The 19,714-nt window shown below is 41.6% G+C and overlaps 2 protein-coding genes across 2 annotated transcripts; one reads left to right on the top strand and one right to left on the bottom strand.

The window, feature by feature from the left end:
* Window positions 1-505: 505 nt before the first annotated feature.
* Window positions 506-7,427, top strand: LOC129356380 (cathepsin D). The gene is made up of 9 exons (XM_055025972.1): window positions 506-665; window positions 3,117-3,273; window positions 4,165-4,288; window positions 4,356-4,474; window positions 4,728-4,927; window positions 5,490-5,612; window positions 5,959-6,103; window positions 6,456-6,554; window positions 6,923-7,427. Exons 1-9 carry the CDS (start codon window positions 604-606, stop codon window positions 7,082-7,084), a joined length of 1,191 nt encoding a protein of 396 aa, XP_054881947.1. The 5' UTR covers window positions 506-603; the 3' UTR covers window positions 7,085-7,427.
* On the bottom strand, window positions 7,421-19,251 carry LOC129356373 (cadherin-related family member 5-like). The gene is given in 15 exon segments (XM_055025970.1): window positions 7,421-8,355; window positions 8,358-8,739; window positions 9,152-9,312; window positions 9,389-9,455; window positions 10,130-10,243; window positions 10,456-10,662; window positions 10,773-10,870; window positions 11,785-11,875; window positions 12,529-12,714; window positions 12,781-12,885; window positions 13,750-13,836; window positions 13,903-13,992; window positions 14,090-14,149; window positions 14,239-14,411; window positions 19,168-19,251. Coding segments are annotated over 15 exon segments (2,055 nt in total). The 5' UTR covers window positions 19,241-19,251; the 3' UTR covers window positions 7,421-8,194.
* Between the last annotated feature and the right edge of the window lie 463 nt (window positions 19,252-19,714).

Genomic DNA, 19,714 nt, shown 5'->3' with positions numbered 1-19,714 from the left:
AGTTCACTACAACAAGGAAGTAATAAGTAAATGTTTTTTTTTTCAGTCTAACATTTTTACTATTACTTGAGTAAAATTATGTTGAAGGAAGAAGTGCTATTTTTACTTGAGTCCAATGTTTGGTTACTTTGCCCCATTGAGGATTATGTTGCGAAATTTGGGGTGTTAATTCCTGGAGGCACAATGTGGTGTGTCAAAGGTTGTTGCAGTTAATCTTTCTAACTCGGAAATATTCTCCTTAAGGAATATTTTCCAAATTTGGAAAACTGCATTTTTATTTTGTGCCTGTATTTTCGCTAATTTTATTGACAAACAAAATAAAAACAGGATTAATTTGTGATCATATTCGTTAGTTTGATTGTGTTATATTATAAATCACATCATATTTTTCTTGCCTTCCTGTTGGCTTTTTCCCTGTTTTTTTTCCTAGCTTACAACAGGAAGTAAAAAAAAAGAAAGAGGAAGAACCGTTGGTGACGTCACCGCCGTGCCGTTTCGGAGGCACGTGACGCTGACTGGTCAGCTGATAAAAGTCGGCTGTTTGTCGACAACAAGCTCTAATTGCTCTGTCATTGTGGTTCTGCTGGTCCCGGTTCTGGCGCCATGAGGATCCTGGTCCTGTTCATGTTGGCGGCGTCAGCCTTGACGACCGACGCCCTGGTTCGGTAAGTTAAAAAAACAAACAAACGTTTAATCCGTTTAGTCTGCCGGTTTAAAACGACCTTAAAGCCTATAAAGTTAAGCTAACCGCGTTAGCAGCAACTTACACAAGGTTAACCGTGTTGGCGCCGCATTGACGGCCACGCCGGTGGTTTTAATGTGGTTTGGAGAAGGTTTGTCTGCTAATATCAGGTCAGAGGTCACCTGACCTGATGGCTGCCTCAACAAGCCCAACTGATCTGCTGACATGAAGCCGTTAGCTGACACTTTGTCTCTCAGTTTCTACAAGAAAGTAGATTAAATGACTTTAGGTGGGAGTCTGTTTCGGTTTATTTTACTGAATTTGGTTTTGCATTTACAATAGAGGGCGCATAGCGGAATTTATTTTCAATCTGGAGCCGCAAAACGCCTTCAAGAAGGTGTCATCAGTCCATCCCCTGCGTCATTTCCGGTTGTCTAGGGACAGGTCACTGAGGTATCGGGTCCAAATGAGAATCTCCAACATCCCCTCATGGTACCATCCTGTAAACCATCCAAGTCAGAAGAGATCATATGATCTTTCCAGGAAATTCAGTGTCTGCATCTGTTTATTCCCAGCTGAACCGACTTAGCAATGGGTGTCTTGGCAAAATTTGCTAAAACGATTATGTTGGTACACAAGTTTTAATCTGAAAGAGCATTAACAGATCGTGTGTGCTGATTAAAAATGTGTTTCTGACTAATAATGAGAATAAACTGTGACTAGGGCCAAAGCCAGGCCTTTGGGGCTCTGGGCCCCACGGCCTGTTAAAACCAATAACAGCACAAATGTTGTTCAGGTTTGGTGTAATCTTTTATTGGCTAATCGTAAAATAATCAAGAATAATTGGTTATTTGACTAAACTGTAATTGCAAACCAGCTGAAGGTCAAACACAAAGAAAAGGTTAAACTTGTCTTAGATTGTAACTACAATCAAATTAAGTCAAGTTGAAATTATTAAATATTTTGATCTATGCTGAAAACAAATTAAGTTGCATGTTTCGATTCTCAAACACTTTTGTGCGTTCTCTTTATGGTAATAAAAGTGACCGACTTGTCTGCGTTGAAACAAAGGCATTCAGTTGATGTTTTGCCAAACAATCGTTACAACAAAATTAAGATGAATTTCCATTTTTTGATTAATTTCAAATGCTCATAATCTTTTGTGTGTACATAGCTACTTCTAAATTATTCAAACCTATTTCTGCTCCTCTTACGATAAAGCAAAATTAGTCTTGTCAAACCAAAAGTTGCAACAACACAATAAAATTGACTAATTTAGCAAGTAGATATGGATTTCTCTGCATATTTATCTTAGCAGGAAGTCTCAAAACCACAAACTGCAGCAGCTACTAAAAACTGTTTGCTTGAGGCGACTGCAGCCAGTGACTGAATGTAGCAGCAGAAACGGCCACAGTCTCACTAATTCTAATTCAGAATCAATAACTTGTATACTTTGTTTCTGCTGGGGTTTACTTTTAGTTCTGTGCATCTTCGAAACCTTCTGCAGACCTTTTGGTGCAGCAAAGCAGCAGCTCTATTCTGGAAACAAAAAACCTCGCATTTCTAAACACTTCCTATTCTAAGGTTTTTCCAAAATGTTTAAAACATGAACCCAAATAATAAAATGTCTTCCTACTGAGCTCATGATGATTGCGTCATCTTTATTGTTTTAAGAGGCGACTGTAAAACTCAATACCTGACTAAGGTATTGAGTAAGGAAGATAAAGTTTCAGCTGACTGTTTTTAGGTGTGTAGTAACTGGGTCAGCTGTGAAAATGGGGACAAATGGCAGTCAGGTTATCATCTTGTGGTTTTTCTGACACCATATTTAGTTTGTCAGTCAGGTTTGACTGTTTTTGTGACAAGTTTCAACCTGTAGCTTTAAAGGTGTGGTGGTGGTTTTCAAAAAGCTTCTCTAAGCAACTTTACAAATAAAAATCTGTCAGAAGGTTGTCCAAAAGTTACAAAATATAACACTGGCTCCAAAAATGTTAATGAATTAAATCTCAGTCATTTTGAGCACAAATCTGACCATTTCTGATCTCTGGAATAATTCAATCACATAAATTGATAAAGGTTCAATTCCATTTGCATGGTTTATTGTTTTTTTCTTTTTACCAAAAGCTGGATGACTAAAGTCATCAGTGTGGAGAATTTGTATGAAATGTTTGGAGACTTCATAATTTATTAATAATTATATAAAAGTTGTTGCAATAGATAATTGTATCATTTATTGCAATGACGTCCCCAAGGGGGCAGCGCAGGTTGCACCATGGGGATAAAGTGGGAGGAAGTAGATCAGATCTTTGATTTTCTTGGGAATAAATGTTGCTGTCAGTTCAGCTTTTGCTTCATTGTGGAAACTGGAATAAAACGTAACTGTTTAAATGACCTAAATTAAACTTTTAAACTGTTTTTTTTTTTTTTTGTTCAGAATTCCCTTGAAGAAATTCCGTTCAATCCGACGCGAACTGACTGACTCGGGAAGACGAGCCGATGAGCTGCTGGCCGACAGACACTCCCTGAAGTACAACCTGGGCTTCCCGTCCAGTAATGGACCCACTCCAGAAATGCTGAAGAACTACCTGGATGTAAGCATGTCTGCTTCTCTACAGCTGCGGCCCGAAACGCCCTCAGCCGTTTTGTTCGAGTCGAGCTGCAGGGGGAAAGAACAATGGCTCAGTTGTTGTTGCAGAATTACGCAACGTTTCCAGAAAGGCAGATAAAGTGCTGAAACTCTGGGAAAGTGTGACGGCTTCTGATTCCATCAGCGGGTTTGTTTACTCTGAGGCTGCAGAACAATAGATGATCACAACTTTTAGATCAATGGTGTCCAAAGTGTGGCTCGGGGGCAGTTTGTGGACCCTGAAAGTATTTTGTTTGGCACCTGATCACAAGTCATGAGTGGTTTAAAAAAAATTGGCCCACAATATAGAAAACAGTTGCGGCAAAAAATTTGCACTTTATATATTTTATTTTAAGCTTCTGTTGAAGTTTTTTCCACTTATTAAAATATTCATAATGAAGCTTGGTTAGTATTTTATCACAAATTATGTTACAACTTCATACATTTTTAGCCTCAAGCTTGTTGTTAAACTTTTTTTTTTATTAAATGATCTCCTAGAAGCTGTGTTTCGGGGTGATTCTCCTGGAGAGAGAAACCTTTTATTTTCAGACTGAATTACATTTTCTGCTCTCTGGGGAACTTAAGCAGAAGTGAAAACTAATCGCACAATAAATCCGAATCCACTTCTCCATTTTACGTTTGAGAAACTGAGCATGACTCGACAGAAACGCAGCGTTTGGTCACATGAAGCAGCAATCTGGTGGCGGTCATGAGTAATCGTTTCCTTTCTGCAGTTTCTCTTCCTGTTGTAACTGTTTGACCCGCGTCGTCCGCTGCTATGATTATGGGTCAAACTGGCTGGTTAATGTTTAGCCTGCTCCGTTGGTCCTTGAATGACCTTGTTTTCCCTGACCAGGCTCAGTATTACGGGGAGATCAGCCTGGGCACGCCCCCCCAGCTGTTCACGGTGGTGTTTGACACCGGCTCGTCCAACCTGTGGGTCCCCTCCGTTCACTGCTCCCTGCTGGACATCGCCTGCCGTGAGTCCGTCTCCTCTGACGCCAGACCGGAACCAACCGGGAATTTAACCCTCTGTTTTCCTTTCAGTGCTTCACCACAAATATAACTCAGCTAAATCCAGCACATATGTGAAGAACGGCACCGCCTTCGCCATCCAGTATGGATCGGGCAGTTTGTCCGGATACCTCAGCCAGGATACGTGCGCCGTAAGCTCCGCCCACAGCAGATCGGACCAGAGTATCAGGACCACGCTACAAAACTAAAATATGAGAATGCACTTATGTGAGAGTAAAGTTGTCCCATTTTGTAAATCTCGACTTCTTGTGAAACCACTACTTCTCATATTTTGGCTTTATTCTCGTAATGAATCGTATTTTCCTAGCGTGGCCCCGTTACTCGGCCGTAGATCAGAGTCGAGTAGTTGCCGTGTGAAACCCGCTGACCTGGCTCTCCCCTCAGATCGGCGACATCACCGTGGAGAAGCAGCTGTTCGGTGAAGCCATCAAGCAGCCCGGCATCGCCTTCATCGCAGCCAAGTTCGACGGGATCCTGGGCATGGCGTATCCCCGGATCTCTGTGGATGACGTGGTTCCTGTGTTCGATAACATCATGAACCAGAAGAAGGTGGAGCAGAACGTCTTCTCCTTCTACCTGAACAGGTGAGACGGATGTTTTTCTTCACAGGAGTCAAACATCCTGCTGTGCAAATGAAGGATGAGGCTCCGTTTGGTTTGCTAGCTGGTCAGAAATGTGAAGTACAGACTTGGTTGGAGATCGATCTTTTCAGAGTCTTTTATTAAACTGTCATGGTGACAATTTCAATAAATATGGAAAAAGACAAAACATTTTTGTGTTTGTTACAAACTGAAAAAACAAAGATTTGCATCTCTAGTAATGCTCCAATGTAAAAGGTTTCTGTTATCCTGTGAAATGCAGTTTCTGTAAACAGACCGTTGCAGGTTTCTTTTTTAATCTTGCAAATGAAATTTAGCTAATGATGACTCATCTATATGCATTTTTTTTTTTAAATATAAAAGCAGTTTTATACTTTTTACAATGTTCAGCTTCTTAATCATAATTATTGCTGCTGTTTTAAGGTTTGCAAGAGTTTAACTCTACTGAAGAATCATTATCAGTCCTGATAAAACGGACGTTCTCCTGTATAGAAAAGTTGTTTAAATGACTAATTTTGGTGAAGTAATGTATTATTTTTCTGCTCAGGAACCCGGACACAGAGCCGGGAGGCGAGCTGCTGCTGGGAGGAACCGACCCAAAATATTACAGCGGAGATTTCCACTACGTCAACATCAGCCGACAGGCCTACTGGCAGGTCCACATGGATGGGTAAGAGACGCACAAACCTGCACAGCAGCCCCAAAGTTGAACTAAATCAGTTTCTGCTTACGCTTCATTTAAGATGACCACATCAAAGGTGGATCCCTTTAAGAGAGTTATTATTAATCACCAAAAACTGAAAGCCAGAAAACCTTCTAACTGAAATCAAACTGATTAATGGGGAAAAAACTATAAATGGAACTAATGCATTTATGAGACTAAAGCATTGTGAAAATTACAGGAATAATACCTTTATTTGTTTACCAAATGCAACAAATATTTGAATATTTTATGCACTTTATTTACTCGGATGAGGAAAGTTAAGTTTTGTTTTTCATTTTCTGTTGTGCTCCAGGATGACGATCGGCAGCCAGCTGAGTTTGTGTAAAGGCGGCTGTGAAGCCATCGTGGACACCGGGACGTCTCTGATCACCGGCCCGGCCGCCGAGGTCAAAGCTCTGCAGAAAGCCATCGGCGCTCTGCCGCTCATCCAGGGAGAGGTGAGGAAACGCTGCGGCTTTGGCCTTTCACATTTTGTCGTGTTAAAAGTTTCAGTGAATATTGAGCAGAATGGAGACGTGTTAGAAGGATAATTCTTCACTTTCATGTCTGTAAAACACTTCAAGCCTCAGAACTTCAGAAGATGCTCTTTCCACAGGCTCTGTTTATTTCAGGTTTGGATTTAAACCAATGGTGTCCAATATTTTTATCTTTTTCTGTACTAGAGGCTAAAAGTGGCAAATTTAAACCACTGGCAGGCCACAAAACTCATTAAATAAAAAATTCAAAAGTTTGTGAAAAAAATAATTTTATCTTCTGACCTATAAACATTTTTATTTTAATGTCTTTCAGTACATGGTGCCCTGTGAAAAGGTCCCAACGCTGCCAGTCATCACCTTCAACATCGGCGGACAGACCTACAGTCTGACTGGAGACCAGTACATCATGAAGGTGAGGAACCAGCAGGGGGCGACGGCACCGAACAAACACACTGACTCTGAATTATTAAAAGCAGAACAAGTGCAGCTCTGAAGCGGAGAGGCAGGTCTGTTTGGAGAGGAGGACATTAAAGGGGACTTATTATGCAAAAGTCACATTTACACAACTTTTGTGCTTCCATGTTTGTCTCTCCTGCTTCTACAAAAGCCCAAATGCTTTAAAAAACATTTTTAAAATGATTCATTCTGGAAGGATAACCTAATTAAAATATCATCTTAAAATGAGTTTGCACAGAAAATGAAATGAGCAGGTTTTGTCTGGATCCCTGCGAACGCGTTCAGGGAAGCATAATGGGAAACATTTTGTCCTCCGTCCTGCAGGAGAGTCAGGCCGGGAAGACGATCTGCCTGAGCGGCTTCATGGCGTTGGACATCCCTCCCCCCGCCGGGCCGCTCTGGATCCTGGGAGACGTTTTCATCGGCCAGTACTACACCGTGTTCGACCGCCAGAACAACCGGGTCGGCTTCGCCAAGTCCAAGTAAAAAGACGCATCCTGCACCTGGAATGCAAGCTAAACGCAACGCTCCGGATCTGAGCTGCTTGTTTCCTGTTTCTGTGATCAAAATGTACCTAACCATAGACTTTAGAGCAAAGATGCACTGATGAGGAGACTGGACCGGTTCTGATGGAGCGTGAAGCAGAACCTGGATGTGACGAGTTGTGCTATGGTACCGATTCTGCTTTTTGAGACATCCAAGTAATTTTCTTTTCCGTCTTAATCAGGGACTTGTTTTAATGTATTAATTGGCATTTGAAGTGGAAGGTGGTTTTACTACTGATGTTTTTGTCAAAGTGATTGGGCTCAATAAATTTTTTTTAAAAGAACGTCTTGTGTTCTGGTTCTGTTCAGCTGTTTCAATAACCTGGTATTTGTTCAAAGCCATTTCTCCCACAGTGCTGTCGTCCACTTCCTGCTTTTGGAGCGATCTCTGGTCCGCTTGGCGTTCACATATGCATTCGAACCGAACCAGAGTTCTTTGGCCAAACGGGCCGAACTGGGTCCTCCCCCAACTCTATTCTGAATCCTTTCTGGGGATTTGATTTGTATATTTTTCCTACTGATGGCGCCAGTGTGGAATCAGTTTCAGTTTCTCTGCACATTTGTTTCTAATTTTTCTTTTGAGTCCAAACCATTCCAATATTTGCTTTTAAACTGAGGAAAAAAGCATCAAATCATTTGTTCAGTGAATTAGGAATTTATTTTTCTGCTGCCTTAAAAAATGACACCAATTTAACACGCAACCATTTTAGACTGTTAAATGTTTAGTGGAGTGTTTTTTTTTTTGTTGTTTTGCATTTGCGCTGCCATAAATAAATCCTTCAGCTCCTTCCGTTTTGTTTTTATTATAAAAATTGTCTCCCAACACTGTGAGGAAACGGGCGTCCCAGGTTCCCTTTTCCTCGCTAACGAGTTTCCGGTCCCGGTCGGTGACGCCGCGTTTCCGGACCTGCGGATAAAAACTGCTCCGATCTGTGGGTTCCTGTTTGGAAGCAGCTCTGGGAATCCTGGGAACGCCGTCCTGGAACTGCTGGACCAGAGTCTGAACCGTATCACAAAACCAGCAATGTTCAGCCCAGTCTGACCTCTGACCTCAGCGCTCCTCCTCCTGCTCCTTCTCCGAGCCGTCTCCCGGATCTGGCTCGTCGCTCTGCTTCTCCAGCTCCGGGTCTCTGAGCGGGGCGGCGGGGTCTCTCACCACCCCCTCCATCTCCACCTCCAGCTGCTCCTCCGTCTCCTCCTCCACCCGGCCCCCGAGTCGGGGATGATCTCCACTTCGATGTCCGAGGAATCCTCGCTCTCCTTGAACCACACCGTCTTCTGCCCCTCCTTGCGGCGCTGCTTGGACAGGATGGACCTCATCCCGTACTCGTCGCCGTCGCTCCTGCTCCTCCGCACCGACGGGCTCCCCTTGGTGATGTGGTTGGCGTAGACGCCGCAGGTGGAGCAGTGGCGGCTCCGCCTCTCGAGCGGCAGGATGCGGCTCCGGGGCTGGGGGAAGGTGCTGCGCCGGGGAACCACGTTGCTCCAGCGTTTGCCTCGGCTCGGGTCGGCTTCGTTCTGGAATCCGTCGTTGGTGAACTGGAGGGAGTCTCTGTGGCCGGACCGGGGCCGGTCGGACCGCAGGGGGCCCAGGCACTGCAGGGGTCAACACAGGGGTCAACACAGGGGCCCAAGTTAACCTCTCCACAATGTTGGCAAAATAATTAAACTTTTTAATGCAACATTTTAAAAACCTTCAATTGTACAGCAGTGTATTGGGACCATAGTAAGAAAAAACAAAACCAATTTGTATGAGAATTTAGTCAATAAGAGGATAAAGTCATATTTTGAGTTCATATGACAAGAATGGTAAAAATTATAAAAAATGTTTTCCCCAGGATTTAGGTCCAGAGACCAGTATAGTAACTTTGTTTTATTGTCTATTCTGCAAAAGTTTTATATTTTGCTTTGAGTTTTAGTTGGAGAACAGAAAAAGGCAACAAAGTCCAAAGAAACATTTTAGAAGATTTTTCAAGGTTCTTCTGTCTCCTGGATTTTGCAAACTGACCTCACAAATTTTCTCGAGACTCGTGTTTTCCTTCCACAGGCGGGAAATCAGGAAGCCAATCACGATGAGGGAGAGAACCAGGAGAGCTGCCATGATGAGTCCGAGCAGCGCCATGTCGCCGGGCCGATAGCCGACGTTCGACGGAGACGGGACGGCCACAGCTGCAGACAAACACAGGCGAGGGCTGAGCCAGTCATTCCAGACTAAACTAGAGATGAACTTTGAACTTTCTGTTACCAGGTATGACTTGAACGGAGAGCGCTGCAGTCCCAAACTCTCCTGTGACAGAATCCACGGCTCTGAGCTGCAGACACAACATTGACAGTCAACAAAATGAGCAAAGAGCCTCCTGGCAGCAACAAGCTGGTCAGAACCACGGCGGATTGGCAGCATTACGGAGCAAGTTTGCAGCAAAAAATCTCAGAAATTCTCTGGAAAAATCTCAGAAATTCTCTAGAAAAAAAAGTATAACCTTTTGAGTTTGAAAAGTTGAAAAATTGCTGGAAAAACAGAAATTTTCTAGAGAAAACTCATTTCTGAGTTGGAAAAGTGGTAAAATTACGAGAAAAACATTAATAAACTCAAATTTTGAGTGGTCTCAACTTTTCTAGAAAAACTCTGACATTTCTCAGATTGAAAAGTTGCAAATGTGCCAGAAAAAATCAGAAATGTTGTAGAAAAAATACATTAATATTTCTGAGTCAGAAAAATTTGCTTTTAGAAACTGAAATTTTCTAAAAATAAAAATGGAAATTTCTGAGATTCAGCATTCTCAGAAATTTCCAAATTTTTCCAAAATGTGAGAAATTTTTTTCAAAATGTGAGTTTTTTCTTTCTTTCTTTTGTTTTTTTACTTTTCCAATTCAAAAATACTTTTTCTGCAAACCTTCTGAGATTAATCAAAAGATTTCTGAGTGTTTTGGCAGGAATGTACTGCTGTACATTGGCCCTTTGAGCTGCTGTGGATCCGTGGGTCACCTGAAGGGCAAAAGACTCCGTCTTCACCACTCTCTTCAGGATCACGAAGCCGTCGGGAGTCACGTTGACGTAGCTGCTGTACTGAACCTCATACTTCATGTCGGGGTTTAGACCCTGACCCCAAAAACACCAAACAAAGACGTTAATTATCCTCAGAACATCAGGATTTAACCAGACTGTACTGTAAATCCAGAAGGATCTCCTGTAGCAGTCTGTTTCACAGTGGTTTTGAAAAAGCCTCTGATAGGAGCCACTATACACTGCACTGTGTATCACTCTCTTCTGTATCACTTTTTTTAAAGCAGACTTTACTGAGCGTCACTTACACTTGCGAAGTCTTCGTCGCGGGCTCGGACCCTGAAGGGTCTGTTGGTGGTCCGGTCTCGGAGTATCATGCTCTCTGGGATGGAGTTGCTGTAGATAAATCCCTCGAATCGCTCTTTCTCAAAGCGCGGAGGATTCCTGCTCTTCTTCATCACCTCTATGGTCACCTGAGTCACTGCAAACTGATCCCTGTTGTTCACCTGCGAAGCCTGAAACGGAGGAAAACATGTCCAGAATCAGAGCTTCCCATTGTCGGATGTTTTTTAAATGATCCCCAGAAAAATGTTTATTCCCCCCCCCCGCCCACCCCCAGTTTTACCAGGATTGACAGAATAATTGGGCCAACAATATCTGCAGCTTTGGTCATTGTAATGTTCCCCGTGTCTTCATCAATTTGGAATATATTCCCTTCATTTCCTGGTGATGAAAGAAAACATAAATCACTAGAAAAATCTAAAACTTCCCTAAAAACTCAAATACAGAAAAACTAATAAAACCTATGACTGTTTTTTTACATACCAAAAAATAATTGTACACACGTATTTATGGAAATATTGAGAAAAATAAACAAAGATTTTGGCTAGTAGCTTCTAAGCTAATGAGCTAAAGCTAATTGTTAAACTCTGGATTATTTTTTTAAATCTTTGAAACATTAGAGTATTTAAAAAAAACAAGTTTATTGTTTTTCTTTAAGTAATGAACTAATAACTTTTGTAATATTTAATGAGCTGACTTAAATTGTTTTTCAATCTGGAGAAAAAGCAAATACCAGTTAGCTTAGCATGACTAGTTAGCACCAGCTGCCATGTTTTTAGCTTCTTAATTTGTTTTATTTTGCTGTTCTAAATCTAATTCCTGAATGAAACATTTATGTAAAGATATTTTACTGAAATTTCTGTTTATTTACTCATCTGGATAGTTTAGGGTTGGCTCAATGTTAACTTAGGTTATTAATTTTAATTTATTTATTAACATCATTTAGGTAAAAATATAACCCCATTAAATATTTTTTCCAGTTTGATCATTTAAATAGATGAGAGAAGATGTCAAAATGTTTATTATTATATTCAGTAAATGTTTCCAAAACAGGGAAAAAAGAAAATGTTGACATATTTTTACTTACAATTCAGTGAGATACCATGATATTCTTATGTATCTATTATGTATAAAAAATAATTATATTTTGTATGTTTTTACCCTGTTAATTCTTCTCAATGAATCCATATTTTTAGGGAATAATAATAAATTAGACATTTTCTTTATAAAGTTATTGAGTATCAAGTCAGAAGATGAGACCTGAAAAAATCAAAAGTGATTCTCTGGTGTCTGACCTCGGAGTATCCTGTAGCTGATCGGCTCGCTGCGGTTCCGGTCTCCGTCTCTGGCGAAAACCGGTCCGGGCTCCAGAACCAACGGGCCTTCCTGCGTTTCAAACCAGTCTGCTTTCATTTACCATCTCAGCATTCAACTAAATCACCGTTCACATTCTGGACCCTCGTCAAATATTGTCAGTATAATCATATTTGTTCACATATCATGTAGAAAGTTAATTGAAAGTTAAATGAGTTGTGAAAACAGAACGAGGCTCAAACCGATTCCAGCCAGAAGAAACCAATCCGCCTAAAATAACAACTGACTGCTTCCCTTTCAGTCAAAGTCAAACTTCATCACATTTTACAAATATGAAAAACTAAAAATAACAGAAAATCACAACACTGACGATCTGCAGATTGAAATGGAAGAATTTTGATTATATTGTCTGTTTCTCACATTTTGTTTCAGATTTTAGTTTTAACCCTGACAAATAAACTAAGTTGAAATATGTTAGTTTTTAAAAACATGTTTTGTTTTTTGTGTAAAGTTTTATAATAGTTTAACATTAGAGACAAAATTATTTTGCATTTTGTACAAGCGCTGCACGTGTTCTAGACAGTAAGTTACCCACAAAAATACATTTTTTTATGGTTTTTAAGATTTGAGCCAAACATCATATCTTAAAGTTTGGGCAAGAAAAGTAAACATTTGTACATTTTTAGTTTTAAAAAGAGATGTTGATATTTGCTGTCCAAACTCACTTCCTTCTCCGTCAGGTTGACTTTGCCTCTGTAGCCGCCGCTGACGCAAAGCTTGGCCAGTCCCAAGTTGGTCCTGAGACACGGCTGGAACCAGGGCGGCCGGTTGTCCACGTCCCTCACCTGGACCGTGATCAGGGCCACGGAGGTGAAGAACGGCTCGTTGGACGCCGAACCGTTGAACGTGTCCTGGGAGCGGAAGACAAACATCAGGGAACGGACAAAAAGAAAAACAGAGCAACGTCCTTCCTGTACCTGAACGTGCAACACCAGAGAGATCTTCTGCACCACGTCGTAGTCCAGGAGGCTTTTCACCAGGAGCTTCGGTGTGTTGATGTTCTCCAGACGGAAATATTTCTCCTGAGACGTTCGGGTCAAATATTGTGGTTTAGAATGAAAAGTAAGACAGATTAACTATTTCAAATCATGTTACACCTTTAAGGGAATGAAAAAGTAGCTGCAGTCTGTCAGGACGAGTAACACCAAAGTAATAATAATCATAATAATAACAAATTGTTTGAAGCGTTTTGATTTACTGCAGCACTGAGGAGTTCAACAGTTTTCCACAAATCAACCGGATCATTTTCCAAATCTGACATTGTGACAACAGAAATGTTTATGACCTTACAGCATTAAAGGTACAGTCTGTAACTTTCAGAGAACCAATCAGAGTCAGGAGGCGGGTCTTAGCGCTGTCAATCACTATCTTGTGTGATGCTGCTCTTCCTTCCTCCTCTGCTGCTACTACAGTTTCTCCTGTCAGCAGATCTTGTTGTAAATGCTAGGCTAGTTAGCACAGACACTGGTGATGGTAGATAAATTGTTTACCTGCAACGGTAAGTCGTTTCTCTGCCATTCTCTCATTTAGCAGCGAGTACATGAGATTGGTTGACAGCACTACGGCCCTCCTGGCTCTGATTGGATGTTTTTGTTTCGGCAGTGATGCATTTCTTCAGATGGTAATAATAACAATGATAACTCAGAGTAACTGTCATTACAGTTTTAACAAATATATTAAAAATATTTTTAATAAAGTTACATTCTGCACCTTTAATTGGCATTTTTTTTCCCTCTTAACGCAGCAAAAAAATCACATCTATTTAAAAGCAGCAATATTGACACAAGTAACCAGGAAAACTCAGAGGAAAGAGACGTAAAGGTACAAATACCAGTTTTTTGTGAAATGAATAATAATAAAAACGGTGAGAATGGGGGAAAGCTTACAGTTGCAGACTCTAAGCGATAATAAAGCGGCTCTGAATCAACATCCGTTGCCTCTATGAGTCCAACGCTGGAGTTCACTGGAGAGAGCTGCAGGAACACAAGAGTCAGAGCAGAAACCTGGCAACATTTTACCAGCAGAAAAACTGCGTCCACCTCGTTCACGTCCAGAACAAAGTGGTTCTGGGCGAAGTTCGGAGGATTATCGTTCACGTTTTCCACCAGAACCTCCACAGACTCGTTCACCTGCAGAGGAGATGAACAGATAGTTCTGGAGGATGTTGAGTTCGGCGCCGGCTGATCCAGAACAGGGAACGTTTAGCATGATGTTGGTTTTACTCACTGATCTGGATCCGGCTTTGCTGCACTTCACCCAAACCACCAGAGTGGGACTGGACAGGGACTGGGAACCAGAAACACTCCTGGTTACAAACTGTGAGCAGGTTTTACTATTATTACCTCATAATCTGGGGCGATTATTGTTGTTGTTACCTCGTAATCCAGGCCTTTCTTCACCATCAGGACGTTGCCTTTGATGTAGAACAGATCCTCCGGGTTCACCGAGACGCTCAGAGTCGCATCACCGCTGGAGATGATCTTCACCACCGGGACGTCGGCCGTGTTGTTCTCAGGAATGGTTACCGGGCCGGGCTGCACCGTGCAGACTGGGAACCGGACCAGAACCAGTAAACACCAGAACCAGTAAACACCAGAACCAGTAAACATCAGAACCGGTAAACACCAGAACCAGTAAACATCAGAACCAGTAAACACCAGAACCAGTAAACATCAGAACCAGTAAACATCAGAACCAGTAAACATCAGAACCAGTAAACATCAGAACCAGTAAACACCAGAACCGGTAAACATCAGAACCAGTAAACACCAGAACCAGTAAACATCAGAACCAGTAAACACCAGAACCAGTAAACACCAGAACCAGTAAACATCAGAACCAGTAAACACCAGAACCGGTAAACATCAGAACCAGTAAACACCAGAACCAGTAAACATCAGAACCAGTAAACACCAGAACCAGTAAACATCAGAACCAGTAAACACCAGAACCAGTAAACACCAGAACCAGTAAACATCAGAACCAGTAAACACCGGAACCAGTAAACACCAGAACCGGTAAACATCAGAACCGGTAAACATCAGAACCGGTAAACATCAGAACCAGTAAACACCAGAACCGGTAAACACCAGAACAGTAAACACCAGAACCAGTAAACACCAGAACCAGTAAACACCAGAACCAGTAAACATCAGAACCAGTAAACATCAGAACCAGTAAACACCAGAACCGGTAAACACCAGAACCAGTAAACACCAGAACCAGTAAACACCAGAACCAGTAAACACCAGAACCAGTAAACACCGGAACCAGTAAACACCAGAACCAGTAAACACCAGAACCGGTAAACATCAGAACCGGTAAACATCAGAACCAGTAAACACCAGAACCGGTAAACACAGAACCGGTAAACACCAGAACCAGTAAACATCAGAACCAGTAAACATCAGAACCAGTAAACACCAGAACCGGTAAACACCAGAACCGGTAAACATCAGAACCAGTAAACATCAGAACCAGTAAACACCAGAACCAGTAAACACCAGAACCAGTAAACATGAGAACAGTAAACACCAGAACCAGTAAACATCAGAACCAGTAAACACCAGAACCAGTAAACACCAGAACCAGTAAAACATCAGAACCAGTAAACACCAGAACCAGTAAACATCAGAACAGTAAACACCAGAACCAGTAAACATCAGAACCAGTAAACATGAGAACCAGTAAACACCAGAACCAGTAAACATCAGAACCAGTAAACACCAGAACCAGTAAACACCAGAACCAGTAAACATCAGAACCAGTAAACACCAGAACCAGTAAACATCAGAACCAGTAAAACACCAGAACCAGTAAACATCAGAACCAGTAAAACACCAGAACCAGTAAACATCAGAACCAGTAAACACCAGAACCAGTAAACATCAGAACCAGTAAACACCAGAACCGGTAAACATCAGAACCAGTAAACATCAGAACCAGTAAACACCAGAACCAGTAAACAGTAGAACCAGTAAACATCAGAACCAGTAAACACCAGAACCAGTAAACACCAGAACCAGTAAACATCAGAACCAGTAAAACATGAGAACCAGTAAACACCAGAACCAGTAAACATCAGAACCAGTAAACACCAGAACCAGTAAACATCAGAACCAGTAAACATCAGAACCAGTAAACATCAGAACCAGTAAACACCAGAACCAGTAAACATCAGAACCGGTAAACATGAGAACAGTAAACACCAGAACCAGTAAACATCAGAACCAGTAAACACCAGAACCAGTAAACACCAGAACCAGTAAACATTAGAACCAGTAAACACCAGAACCAGTAAACATCAGAACCAGTAAACATCAGAACCAGTAAACACCGGAACCAGTAAACAGTAGAACCAGTAAACACCAGAACCAGTAAACACCAGAACCAGTAAACATCAGAACCAGTAAACACCAGAACCAGTAAACACCAGAACCAGTAAACACCAGAACCAGTAAACATCAGAACCAGTAAACACCAGAACCAGTAAACATCAGAACCAGTAAACATCAGAACCAGTAAACACCAGAACTAGTAAACACCAGAACCAGTAAACATCAGAACCAGTAAACATCAGAACCAGTAAACATCAGAACCAGTAAACATCAGAACCAGTAAACACCAGAACCAGTAAACACCAGAACCAGTAAACATCAGAACCAGTAAACATCAGAACCAGTAAACATGAGAACCAGTAAACACCAGAACCAGTAAACATCAGAACCAGTAAACATCAGAACCAGTAAACACCAGAACCAGTAAACATCAGAACCAGTAAACACCAGAACCAGTAAACACCAGAACCAGTAAACATCAGAACCAGTAAACACCAGAACCAGTAAACACCGGAACCAGTAAACAGAACCAGTAAACATCAGAACCAGTAAACATCAGAACCAGTAAACATCAGAACCAGTAAACATCAGAACCAGTAAACACCAGAACCAGTAAACATCAGAACCAGTAAACATCAGAACCAGTAAACATCAGAACCAGTAAACACCAGAACCAGTAAACATCAGAACCAGTAAACACCAGAACCAGTAAACATGAGAACCAGTAAACACCAGAACCAGTAAACATCAGAACCAGTAAACACCAGAACCAGTAAACATCAGAACCAGTAAACACCAGAACCAGTAAAACACCAGAACCAGTAAACACCAGAACCAGTAAACATCAGAACCAGTAAACACCAGAACCAGTAAACATCAGAACCAGTAAACACCAGAACCAGTAAACACCAGAACCAGTAAACATCAGAACCAGTAAACACCAGAACCAGTAAACACCAGAACCAGTAAACATCAGAACCAGTAAACATCAGAACCAGTAAACACCAGAACCAGTAAACATCAGAACCAGTAAACATCAGAACCAGTAAACACCAGAACCAGTAAACACCAGAACCAGTAACCAGAACCAGTAAACACCAGAACCAGTAAACACCAGAACCAAAACACCAGAACCAGTAAACACCAGAACCAGTAAACACCAGAACCAGTAAACACCAGAACCAGTAAACATCAGAACCAGTAAACACCAGAACCAGTAAACACCAGAACCAGTAAACACCAGAACCAGTAAACACCAGAACCAGTAAAACACCAGAACCAGTAAACATCAGAACCAGTAAACACCAGAACCAGTAAACACCAGAACCAGTAAACACCAGAACCAGTAAACACCAGAACAGTAAACACCAGAACCAGTAAACACCAGAACCAGTAAACACCAGAACCAGTAAACACCAGAACCAGTAAACACCAGAACCAGTAAACACCAGAACCAGTAAACACCAGAACCAGTAAACACCAGAACCAGTAAACACCAGAACCAGTAAACACCAGAACCAGTAAACACCAGAACCAGTAAACACCAGAACCAGTAAACATCAGAACCAGTAAACACCAGAACCAGTAAACATCAGAACCAGTAAACACCAGAACCAGTAAACACCAGAACCAGTAAACATCAGAACCAGTAAACACCAGAACCAGTAAACACCAGAACCAGTAAACACCAGAACCAGTAAACACCAGAACCAGTAAACATCAGAACCAGTAAACATCAGAACAGTAAACACCAGAACCAGTAAACACCAGAACCAGTAAACATCAGAACCAGTAAACACCAGAACCAGTAAACACCAGAACCAGTAAACACCAGAACCAGTAAACACCAGAACCAGTAAACACCAGAACCAGTAAACACCAGAACCAGTAAACATCAGAACCAGTAAACACCAGAACCAGTAAACATCAGAACCAGTAAACACCAGAACCAGTAAACACCAGAACCAGTAAACATCAGAACCAGTAAACACCAGAACCAGTAAACACCAGAACCAGTAAACACCAGAACCAGTAAACACCAGAACCAGTAAACACCAGAACCAGTAAACACCAGAACCAGTAAACATCAGAACCAGTAAACACCAGAACCAGTAAACACCAGAACCAGTAAACATCAGAACCGGTAAACATCAGAACCAGTAAACACCAGAACCAGTAAACAGATCCAGTAAATGTAGCTCTATGAATCGATGCTTCAAGGTTTTTTCCAAACCAAACTGATCAAATTGATCCCCAACAATAGATAATCAATCAGATATAAAGAGATTAAATCCAGTTGAATTTGGTTCAAATTTCTGTGTTTCTATGGAGCTAAATTGGGGCCATAAAGTTTGTTCAACAGGAAATAAATTATCTCTTAAAAAATGTTTTTTAAGAAAAAAGCTGTCAGATTTTTACACTTTTAAAATGTTACAAAATTTTATAAATAAAATACTTTAGTGAAAACATCTTTCTGGACTTGAAATGAGACACAACTGATTGTTTTAATATTGATTTAAAAATGTTCTACTGATAGATTACACCAGGTTTCCATGTCAGACATGAAATAATAACTGGTCTGTTTGTTAAAATCAATATTAATTTAATGATTTAATTTCTCTTTGGGATCAATAAAGTATTTTGTACTGAGCTGGATTTTTTAAATTTGCTTAAATATTTTGCTGACGACGTCATTTTGTCGTATTGACAGTGAAATCAGAGAGACAGGAAATTCTTGGTGAGTTTTGTGTTTTTGCAGTGAAACAGATGCACTAAAAAAACAGAATGCAGCTCCAGCAATTCCAAATAATCTGTAAATTGATCCAAATTTTGCTGAACTCAGACTGAAAACAGAAAAGTACATTTGGTGTTTCGCTTCATCCAGTGAGGTTTTGGTTTTTAGAAGATGTGCTCCGTACAGCAGTGTTTTAAAGGTCAGAGGTCATCAGCAGGACGGTCGGTACTCACGTCTCTGAGCCCAGCACTGCGCAGAAAAGCAGAAGGCGACGATGCATCTGAGCAGAACGTCCGCAGGTTCCATGTCCCGGTTCCACAGGCAGCGGCGAATGAAGTCCAGAGGAGGACGAGGCGCCCGTGGTACCAGCTGGTACCGGGCCACATAATGCCCCGTCTGTGCTGCCCGGGGGGAGTGGGAGTCGACTACAGTCGCGATGTTTGTGACTTCATCCCGGGCCGCTGCCTGCCAGCAGCAGGCTCCCAGCCTCCCACGGGAATAGCTGCATCTCCTTTGGCCTGCAGAGGAATGTCACCAGCTGGAAACGTTCCTGACGCGCTCGAGTACCGTCTGCTTTGACGGACGCTGCCTTAGCTCCCTCTTTTATTTTGAAACCCGGTGACAATTTGGCCAAGTTTCCTGTTGGTTTAAAAATGCCAACATCACGCCAGACAGGTTGGCGGAAGCGTTACTAAAAGGGGCAGCGTCACGTAATTCTCTCATCAGAAACAAACCTGGAGTGTTGCTTTGATTTTCTTTATGCATGTTTGAGAAATCTTT

This window comes from Poeciliopsis prolifica, unplaced genomic scaffold (assembly GCF_027474105.1).
Source record: "Poeciliopsis prolifica strain line A6 unplaced genomic scaffold, Auburn_PproV2 SCAFFOLD169, whole genome shotgun sequence".
NCBI lineage: Eukaryota > Metazoa > Chordata > Actinopteri > Cyprinodontiformes > Poeciliidae > Poeciliopsis > Poeciliopsis prolifica.
The sequence above is the reverse complement of the archived record's forward strand: the minus strand, read 5'-3'. Positions and strand labels throughout refer to the sequence as shown.